Source organism: Eptesicus fuscus, chromosome 14 (genome assembly GCF_027574615.1).
Source record: "Eptesicus fuscus isolate TK198812 chromosome 14, DD_ASM_mEF_20220401, whole genome shotgun sequence".
NCBI classification, from domain to species: domain Eukaryota; kingdom Metazoa; phylum Chordata; class Mammalia; order Chiroptera; family Vespertilionidae; genus Eptesicus; species Eptesicus fuscus.
This window is the reverse complement of record NC_072486.1, coordinates 77,812,431-77,823,549: the sequence shown is the minus strand read 5'-3', so window position 1 is coordinate 77,823,549 and position 11,119 is coordinate 77,812,431. Positions and strand designations below refer to the sequence as shown.

Here is an 11,119-nt window from a genome sequence, read left to right as displayed (position 1 = left end):
TATTCTTTTGTGTGACTGTTGTACTGTTAGAGTGTGAGGTCGGCTCTTGCCAGTGGGTCTGGAGCATACTCTCAGGCAGAGGTGATCTCAGGACCTGCTGTGCTCACACCAGCTTGGTAGTCTGCCCACTCCCTTAAAAGTCCAGGAGCCTTTCATTTCCACTTTCTCTCTCAAAAAGAAAGAATTTGGGTTTTGCTTTGGTGCTGCATAAATTTGTTCACAACCACTAAATTTTTCAGTAAAGGGCTGAGTTCAGACACTGTAAAAGTAAGGAGAATAGGGTGGTGCTGATTATAGGGCCTGGGAGCCCTGGGCAGTGAGTTGTTGCTGAGAGACAGGGTCAGGCAGAGTTTAAAGGCCTTTCTGAGAAAGCCAGCACTTCACTCATCATCAGCCTCTGTGGTCCACCTGGGCCAGATGTGAGGGTGGGGGTGGGAAAGACTACTGTAGTAAACACAAGCTCATGCAGAAGTGGAAATCTCTGGGATGCTGAGTGGACGGAATATGTGGAGGGCAGGAGAAAATGTGGAGGAAGGAGAAAGGTGTTGTGTGAGATTCCTAGGGCTGATGTAACACAGTACTCCTAACTGTGTAGCTTAAAGCCACAGAAACTTATGGTCCCATAGTTCTAGGGGTCCAGCCATGCTCTCTCTGAAGGTGCTGGGGAGGATCCTTGCTGGTTTTCAGCTCCTTGTGGCTGCTGGCAACCCTGGAGGTCCTTGGCTTATAGATACATTGCTCTCATTTCTTGACTGTTGCATTTTACAAGGAGAACGCAGGCTATACCACCCAAACTGTCTTGGAAACTCCAGTGTATTGCTTTCAAGCTCTTATTTGCACCTAGCAGTAGAACATAACTCAGCAACTTCTCTCCCACTTTGTAACAAGTATCACCTTTCTTCCAGTGTCCAATACCACAGTACTCACTTTGAACTGAGATTTCACCTTTAATATTCAAATCCTCAGAAACAAACTCATCAAGGATATCTAGGCATTTCCTATCAAGTCCCCCAGAATGCTCCCAGTATCTGTGCATTACTCAATTCCACAACCACAATCATATTTTAAGCATTTTTAAAATATTTTTATTCATTAAGGTGTTACATATGTGTCCTTATTAAGCATTTCTTTTACAATAAAACCCCACTTCGTGGTATACACACTGACCTTATGAAGTCAATACTCCATTTTAAAAATCAGTAAAGGGAGTTACAGAGAGGTTAATTTATCCATATATGATAGGCTGAAAATTACACTTTCCCTAAACCCAAGATAACCATGTCCTAATCCCCAGAACATATAAATGTTACCTTATTGCAGAAGTGATGAAGTTTATGATTTTGACATGAGAGATTATCTTGAATTTTCTGAGTGGATCCTACATGTAGTCACAAAAGCCTTCAGAAGAGGGAAGCAAAATCAAAGGAGGACAAAGGCAATATGATGATGGCAGCAGAGATTGGAGTGATGTGATCACAAAATAAGGGATTCTGGAAGCTTCTAGAAGCTGGAAGAAGCAAGTGACAAATTCTCTGCTGGAGAGACCTACAGCCCTGAGGATACCTTCATTTTATGTGCATAAGACTAATTTCAGGCTCCTGACCTCTAGAACACTAAGAAAATTAGTTTGCATTGTCTCAGGAAACTAAATTTATGGTAATTTGTTATGGCAGCAATAGGCAACTGATATACCAAGTTAATTGTTCATTATGGAAGTTTCAGGACAGTACGAGAAACCATTCCTTTTATCTCCTGTTATTATTTTTGCAAAGTTGTAATAATTTTGAGCAGCAGAAAGAGCCTTGAACTCCACAAGGCAGACTCTGATAAAAGTTAAAGGAATGTGTTTTATAACCCCAATCTTTAAAAAAAAATCCACATATTTACACATTGACATGTATGTCTATGATGTAACGCATAAAGGGGGAAAGGAATTATAGGAAAATTTAAAATAGGAAACCATGTCTTTCTCTACATTCATCTCTTTCCTTCTGACTATGTGGAAGGAGCAGCATCCTGGGAAGGGGGAGAGCACCTTCATGAAGTTGTAGGTGGGGACCAGCAGCAGAGAGACAGGTGGCTCACAGCACAGCTGGATATGAAAAGAAGCTCCTAACGATGAGAAGCATGGCCTACTGGACAGCACAGGATAGACATGAGGCAAAATTCCTTCTATCAAGTCTCCTAGAGGGAGGTCACTTCTAAGAGAGGGTACAGGGATGGGAGCTGTATTCCTGATGCTCCTCCATGGCCAAGGACCTCAGGGCTATGACCATTCAAGACCCACATCCTATTCCCTAAAGCATCTATGGATTCTATTTCAACCACGTCCCTCTTCCCTTTTGGGAACCTATGATTGTGCTTGGAGAAGCAATTAGTTAGTTGTCCAAGAAAACAAAAAAGGCAGCTTCTGGCAGGACAAGTTTCATTCAGGGAATATGGAGAATGAAATGAAAGTGGGCAGTGGTGGAGATATTCTGAGCAGTTCTGGCTCTGCTCTGGACTGATATATATGCAGCCTGTGAAGGTGAGCTTCCTCTATGTGTGACTTGTAGGGTTGCTCAAGGACCTGTGCTTAGAGTGTATAATTTTTAATCATGATTTCAAACAATGGGCTTGGTATTTTCCTTTTGCGACAGACCTTGTGAATGACATAGCTGGCCCTGATCTGTATCTTTATTATAAATAGAAAAACTGTTACCTGGGTTTCTTCAAGATGACCGAAATAATCACTATCAATAATTGGCCCAATAATATGGCCAATTACACCACCATTTCCAAATCTATCTGCTTCCCTCCATTGGTAGCAACCCTATTGTCCACTACTTCTGCCACATTTGGTCCTCTTAGTACCTACCCTCAAGCTGAAGCATTGACTAACTCACTTTCTCAATCTAGTGAAGAAAAATGTGTAATCAAAATTTAACCTTTTTGTGGTGATGCAACAGACAACTAGAACATCTTGTCAACCATGAGAGATTCAACAGCCTGCCTCTCATCTGAAAACAATTTCTAGATCCTTTTGCATCCATCCACTGGTAAATCTAGGATAAGCTTCCTCTGTCTGGGCCTGGAGAGGGAGAAGGTAGGAAGGCTGGGAGGAAAGGTTGCATCTACTCCCTGGGTACATCTTTATATGTCATGTAATGTAGACTTTCAACCATGCAAAACCATATGAAACAAACAAACAAAACAGAGAGATTGTGATCATTGGAAGACTTTTCCCAGGCCTCTCCTTCCTCTTTTCCACTTGGCTTATGGTTTATACTCCTTTGTACCTGAGTTTTGTTAATTTCTGAATGAGTAACTACTCTTTCAGAAGGGTCAAAACCCATATTGTACCATCACTAGCAAGACCCGAGGATACACCAAGACCCTCGTCCAACTTTCTTCTTCCAAATGATCCCAAAGTCTCCCACTGCACCAGGGAAGATGACAGACACTGTACCTGGCTTTTCTGAGCAAGATTTATGTCATTTAATAAGGGCCTTTGGATCCACTACTATAACTCAAAACACCAAATAAAGCTTTGGTAATTTTTGGTACAAGAGCAAGCACATGGAGGAAAAGGTTTCAACTTGGCAAAATGAAAGCACTCACCAAATTAGGGGAAATATTATTGTCTCTTTAAAGGCAAACAGTTCCTCCACTGGCTCCACCCAATCTATGCTTCCTGGCTCAGTGGTTTCAGAGGGTGTGAACAATTTTTCTTCACAGTTAAAAGTAAAGCACCAGCTAGAAGAGTGTCTTTGGAGAAAATTTGAGAACTCATCAACTGGTTGAAAAAAAGGGTGAGTCTGGCTGAGAAGCAGACTTACTGCTTCTCAGCACTAGAGTTGTTTGGGCAGTAGGTCCATGGAGTGTACTTGGTGTGGGTTCTGGTCACAGGAAGGACCAGGTTCTGTGCCTGAAGCACAGTAGCGGGGGAGTGCTGTCAGAGGGTAGTGAAGGGGGTAGAGAGGGGAGTCAGGAGCTTTATTAGCACAATGTTACATGTTTCATATTGAACAGGACACATTTGTGCTGAGTGGTGCACCTTCATGCATTTGCTGTTGTGATAGACACTGAGGGCTGCTTGAGAAGCCTTCCTTTTCCCTGGGAAGGAAATGAGGGTCCCCAAGGCAGGTCTTTAGAGCTTGAAGGCAATTTGGAGACCACCCTGTCTAACTCCCTCTTTTTACTGAAAAAGAAGCAGGGTCCCGGAGAGTGTGCTGACTCTAGGCGTTGCCCACATCACTAAGGGCAGAGGAAATCTGCACTGCAGTTTGCTGAATCCTTTTCATCATTCAGCAGAGAGAAACTCTAACCTAAGTAAGTGTGACATGTGAGGTGAGGAGGGGGTGTCATGGGTAGAGGATTGGCTATTCTAAAGGAACGATGTATGTGAAACCCTCCAGTTAATGTCAGTAGGTACAGGCTTCCTAAAAATGTTCTGTTCTGGAAAGAGTGTGGACTCTCCTCCCTGCCCTCTCTTGATCTGGCTCTGATTCGATGTAATTTTAGAATCCTGGGTCTGAGAAGACACTGAGAGGAGGCCGATGTGTGCAGTGCTTAGGAGAGAAGGAGGTAGTCAGACAGACTTTGAATTTGATCCCTGCTCTGCCCAATACCTGTTAGCACTGTGACCTTGGGCAAGTGTCTCAGCATTTTCAAGCCACATTAATTTCTTTATTTAAAAAGTTAGAATAATGAAATTAGCTTTTTGCAGGCTATTATGGGGGAGTAGGTGAGATAATGTACAAAAAATTATCAGGGTGCTTGTTATAAAATATCAGCAGTGGTTATATTATACACATATCAAATTTTTATTGTTGAAAAATGTTAATTTACTAAAGATAAACAAATAATACAAGGAACTTCCATGCACCTAGACCAAGCTTCCACAATTATTAAGTGATGCCAATCTTGTTTCATCTATATACTCACCACTCCCCAGCCACCCCACATTATTTTGAAGCAAATATCATTGTTTCATTTATCAGTAAATATTTTAAACCATTTAAAAATATGACCTTAGTCAGACTTCAGAAGGCAAATAGATTTTTTTTACAAAGTTACCAGTTGCCTCTAGATGTCCCTGATTGTCTCATAATTTAAAAAGCTATTTGAAGTTGGATCCAATTAAGATTCATAAATTGCAATTGTTTGGTTTCTCTTATATTTAATTCAATATATAGCTTTCTCAACTTGTCTGTTTCTTTCTGGAAAATTTCTCTGTGTAAGAAGGAGGAAGTCTTTTTCCCAAAAGAACAGGACAGTTTACATTTTGTTGATTAACATTTGAATGGTGTCATTTCACCTGCTTCCCTAGTCCAGTGTTTTGGGTGAAGTTATATTTAAGGTGAAGCTTGATCTCACTCAGGTTTGACTATTTGGTGGGAATACATCATAGTTTCAGCTGTAAACTTCCCTCAGAAGGCATATAATATTAACTTGACAGTAATCGACATTAATGATGGCCTAAATTTCATTAAGGGTCAGAAGTGATTGTTAGGTCACTAAAGAAGGAATGTAGGAGGCCAGTGTGGTGAGGGATTAGGAATTTATTACATCATCCCCACACCAGGTAGCTGAGCATGGATGATTCCAGCCCCCAGTGACAGGAGTCAGAGGCTTTTAAAGAACTTTTGGCAGGCATTTTCTGCACAGAGACTTTTTTATGTATACCCAGAGGGGACATAATGGAATGTAGTCACTGCAAGTGAAATGTGGTCTCAGCAAGGGGAATGTCCATAGTGAAATAGCCTGAAAAGCCAGTTCCTGGGGGAGGGGTATTGATACAATTGCTCGATCAAATCTAAACCTAACAGTGGTGATATCAAATTCTATCATTCTTCCCTTATTTATTAGATGGATAAAATTCCCTCCAACCATTCTCTCATTTCCACAAACTACGGTCATATCTGAAAGACAATATAAATGCTCAATTCTTTCCCTTTTTTTGTCAATGTTCATAACAAGAAGATGCTTTCCTAGCACACTCCCAAGGGAGCGATTTACTATGTTAAGCAGAATGCCGTGTTATGAACTCATGTATTTTAAGATACCTGATATATTTTGATTCATTTTAGTTATTATCAATGCTCACATTGCCCCATCAATGTTCAATTGCATTCTCTTGAAATTGGCTCTTAAGTCCTTTCCATGAGAACCCAGTGATTTTTTAGAGCATCCTGGCTTTCTTGTTGATAAGAGAATGAAGGCTAAACTGAAGCATTTTCTGCCTATTCCTAGAATCAGTAGTTTATTTATAAAATCCTATTTTTTATTATTTTTTTTATTTTTGGTGGGAAATGGCATTTGAAAACCACACTCTAGGCACTAAGGGTGGTCATTGTCCCTGGGCTCATTATTATCTCTATTCCTTTTCAATGGACTTCAAAACTGCGTGCGCGCGCGTGCGCGCGCACACACACACACACACACACACACACACACACACACAAATAGAATTTTTGAAACAATTTTATTTTTTTCAGGTTATTTTTTTGTTAAACTTAAGTTAATAACACTAAATATGGCCAATGAAATTATTGCTTTTTAAGTGTCTGGGACCAATTCCTTATATGGTCCATCCACCCCACAATATACAATTAAATTTGTTTTCCATTTCATTTTGGTTTTAGTATTTTGAAATATACTTTTTGTATAATTATGTAAGCTACCTACATGGTCTCAAGTTCAAATCTATGAAATCTTAGTGTGAGGAAGACACCCATTTTCCAGCTTCTGTCCTTGTTCCCTACACCCTGCTTCTCCCATCCCATGTAAGTTAATTTTTGTTGGTTTAGATTTCAGAGTATCCTGTTATTGCCTTTTCATATATATGAAAAAGAAATGCCTTGTATTTTATATATGTAGCACATATTCCTCCTTATTACAAGAATGGTAGGTCAGCCGAAACCAGTTTGGCTCAGTGGATAGAGCATTGGCCTGCAGACTGAGAGGTCCTGGGTTCAATTCTGGTCAAGGGCATGTACCTTGGTTGCAGGCACATCACCAGTGGGAGGTATGCAGGAGGCAGCTGATCGATGTTTCTCTCTCATCGATTTTCTAACTCACTATCCCTCTCAATTCCTCTCTGTAAAAAAATCAATAAAATATATTTAAAAAAAAAAAAAGAAGAATGGTAGGTCAACTCTAGATTATTTTCTTCATTTTTTCCCCACTTACTGATGTATCCGGGAGACCTCTCCATGTGTGTATAGAGAGAGACATTCCTTTTCACAGTTGGTTAGTCCCTCACTGTGTGAAAATATCTTAGGTAATTCAACCAGTCCCTACTGATGGCCATTTGATAGGTTTTTGGTCTTTTACTAATACAAATAATGATGCAATAAATAGCCTGATGTGTAATTTTTCTACATTTTTGTCAGTGTAATTAAGGGATAAATATTAAAATGAGGGATTGACAATGAATGAGAAAATGCATATGTACTTTTGCAGGACAGTGCTGACTACTCTACTGTAGGGTTTGGACTGTTTTTCCATTCTCACCAGCCATGCAGGAGAGGACGTGCTTCCCTCATACCTTTACCAACTGATTATGCTAGCAAACACTTGGATTTTTGCCAAACCTGGAGGTGTCAAATAGTATCTCACCTCAGAAATAGAGGTGTAATTTAATTAATATTTAAGTGACTTTATTTTTTTGTGTTTTGATTTATTTTTCTCTGAGTGTATGTCAATGTATTTTGATATATTCAAGGTTCATTTAAATTCATTTTCCTCTGAATGTTTATTCCCATCTCTTGCTCCTTTTCCTATCAAGTTGCTGGTATTTTGTTTCTGTACTTTTTAATTTTCTGTGTACAACAGGAACATTTACCTCCTTTGTTGCAAGCTGAAAAATATTATTTTCCTGAATTTGACATTTTTTCTTTAATTTTTCAAAGATGTCTTTTGTCTCATATTATTGGTAATATTTTTATGTAATCACACTTATTATTCATTTTCCTTACTCAATTTCAAATATTAGAAATATTTTCCTTACTCCAGGTTACAATAATTTATCCATATGTTTTTCTTTTCTTTCTATGGATTTTTTTTTTTTTTACATTTAAATTTCTAATCTGCTTGCAATTTGATTGACATGAGGCAATGTGTGCAATTTTATGCTCTTTTTTTTTTTTCCTGTATGGTTATATGATTACCCCAAGGTTGCTTTATTACAGCATATTTGGCCCCTTTTATGTGGTATGCTACCATATTGAATCTAAATGTAGCATACTGTAATTGAATTAAATATAAAGAGTATGATTATCTTGATCTGTTTCTGAATTTTCTGCTTTTGGTTCACTGTTCTCTCTATCCGTACAACATCACACTTCTGTATTCATAGAAACTGTAATGCTTGACTCCTGGTAGAGGTAGTCCTTCCTCATTGTTTTTCTTGATGGTGCTGAAACTTTCTTTCTTAGCTTTCTTTTGTCTTCATCCAAATGAACTTTATAATCCAACATTTAACTTTATAATCCACTATTTTTCACCTGCATGAAAAAAAATGGTGATGACAAAAATTTTAACATTACAGTTATATAAAATAATGTTAGAGAAGTATCTACTTTTTCATCATCCCAAGACTTTATGACCTGCTATTTTAACTTTATAATCCACTCTTTCTCAGCTCCAGGGAGAAAGTGATGATAAAAATTTAAATTTATATTTATAAAAGATCATGTTAGATAATTATTTTCAATGTATAAAATGCTTTACACATGGATCAGTTTTGAATTCAGTAAAATGTCTTGACTGCACTAGGTAATTTTCTACTTCATCTATTAATAAGATGTAACAACAAATGTTTTAATGGATATTTCCAAATGAGACACATCTGTAGCTTTATTTATTGGTTAAATCTCTGTTAGCTTTAGGATCAATATCATACTTGGTTCATAGAAAGAATGGAAAGATTTCCCCTTTTTTTATATGATCAGAAATAGCTCACATAACATTGAGGTGATCAGATTTTTAGAGGTTTAAGTGAGTTCTCCTGTGAAAGCACCTAGATGTTGTATTCTTTTGTGAGAAAACTGCTTTATTATTTCCTCCAGACGAGTAATGGACCATTACAAATTTTCAGGGAGGACAAGAATGAAGAAAAGAGGGTTGGGGATGGTCTCTACTTATCTAAGTACCCTTTCCCCTTCTCATTCCCTTCCTTAAGGTTTTGTTGGTACCTGCACCCCAGAACTTCTTGAAAGAACATGGCTGGCCTTCAGGACAGCACTCTGAGGATTGTTCTGGTGGGGAAAACTGGAAGTGGGAAAAGTGCAACAGCAAACAGCATCCTTGGGAGAGAAGCATTTGAATCTAAAATTGCTCCCCATGCTGTTACCAAGACATGTCAGAAAGGAGAGCGACAGTGGAAGGGGAAGAAGCTTCTTGTTGTGGACACCCCAGGGCTCTTTGACACCAAGGACAAACTGGAGACCACCTGTAGGCAAATCAGCCAGTGTGTCCTCTTCTCCCTCCCTGGGCCTCACGCCATCATCCTGGTTCTACAGCTGGGCCGCTACACGGAGGAGGAGCAGAAAACAGTTTCATTGATCAAGTTCCTCTTTGAGGAGCCAGCCATGAAGCATATGATCGTCTTGTTCACTCGCAAAGATGATTTGGGTGATCAGACACTGGATATGTTTATAGCAGCATCACAGGTAAACCTGAAAAACATCATCAAGGAGTGTGGGGACCGCTTCTGTGCCTTCAATAACAAGAAAAATGCAGATAAGGCTGAGAAGGAAGCTCAACTGCAGGAGCTGGTGGATCTGATAGAAGAAATGGTACGGAAAAATAGAGGGGCTCACTTTTCTAATGCCATCTACAAGGACATAGACAAAAAGCTGAAATGCCAGGCAGAAGCCCTGAAGAAAATCTATGCTGATAAATTACAGAAGGAAACTAAACTACTTGAAGAGCAATGTGCTCAGGAAAAAATACCAGAGGAAAAAGCGGAGAAGGAAAAAAATATATTATTGGAGAAGTATAATGAAAAAATTAAAAATATTGAGGAAGAAGCTGAAAGAAATATATTTCAAAATGTTGTAGATATAGTTTTGAATTCACTTTCAAAAATATGGCATATGTTTTGGAAATGATGTAAATCTTATTTATGTTTCTTAATTTACTATGATTTGTTAATTGGTTAATTGTACAGCAATCTATTCTATCCCACCCAGTCTCATTGTAAATCTGAGTTTGTTTTTTCTTCTGTTGAATTATAGGGCTTTTCCCTACCATAAAATTCAATGGGCTTTGTGACTGCTTTGACAACTAGTTTGTACTTGTGACTTCAAAAGTGAGATAGGGAAAATGCCTCTTTGCTCCCTAGGGTTTGTGGGCTTAGCAATTGGCTACCATGTGGTGAAGAAGCCCAAGTTGCCCATTGAGAGACCATGTGAAGAGGACTTGAAGTCACTGGCCTACTCCCCTGGCTTGTCTTTCATCTGCCAGCAGAAACAACTTGCCAGCCACGCAAGTGAGGCAATATGGAAGCAGCTGCCAACTGAGCCACCTCAGATGAAGCTGCAGAGAGCAAAGATGGGCTATCCCACTGCATCCTGCCCAGACTGCAAATTCAAATAAATAAATAAATAAATAAATAAATAAATAAAGAGTGTTGTTGGTTTAAACCACTAGACTTTGTGATGGTTTGTTATGCTGTGACAGTAACCAACAGCATCTTCCCAGCTCATTCAGCACCAATAACCAAAATGCTAACAAACGGAAGAAGTTACAGAATTGGTATAATAAGGCAGTAACATATTATGAAGAGTTCATAGACTCAATTTAGGAAAATTCAAATGAGAAATCCTGCATTTGTCAAGTGTTAGGAACACCGGTGATACACATTTTTTTCAGTCCATGTCTCTGAGCACCTTGTTAGTGAAGCAGCAACTTCTCCAACAAGATGGTTCTGTGGTCCGTGTGAGGCAAGATAGTAAGAAGCTAGGAAAATTCCTGGACAAATGGAATAGAGAAACTGAGATGAGAAAATTAACTGTTTGGGCGGTTTGTAGCCAGCTTATTAATCACAAAATCCTATCTTCTCCAACCAAGAGCACTTGAGAGCAAATGGTTTATACATCTCCTCCCTAACCAGGGAATACATAGCTTAAAT

The 11,119-nt window shown here is 39.0% G+C and overlaps 1 protein-coding gene across 2 annotated transcripts; it reads left to right on the top strand.

The window, feature by feature from the left end:
- The first annotated feature begins 3,744 nt into the window (after window positions 1-3,744).
- On the top strand, window positions 3,745-10,567 carry LOC103304397 (GTPase IMAP family member 7-like). 2 transcript variants are annotated; one of them, XM_008161307.3, is made up of 3 exons: window positions 3,766-3,791; window positions 4,190-4,311; window positions 9,167-10,567. In XM_008161307.3, exon 3 carries the CDS (start codon window positions 9,207-9,209, stop codon window positions 10,095-10,097), a length of 891 nt encoding a protein of 296 aa, XP_008159529.2. In that variant the 5' UTR covers window positions 3,766-3,791; window positions 4,190-4,311; window positions 9,167-9,206; the 3' UTR covers window positions 10,098-10,567. The 2 variants fall into 2 exon arrangements, with proteins under 2 accessions (XP_054582395.1, XP_008159529.2); XM_054726420.1 differs by lacking the exon at window positions 4,190-4,311 and having other exon boundaries at window positions 3,745-3,791.
- Window positions 10,568-11,119: the final 552 nt, after the last annotated feature.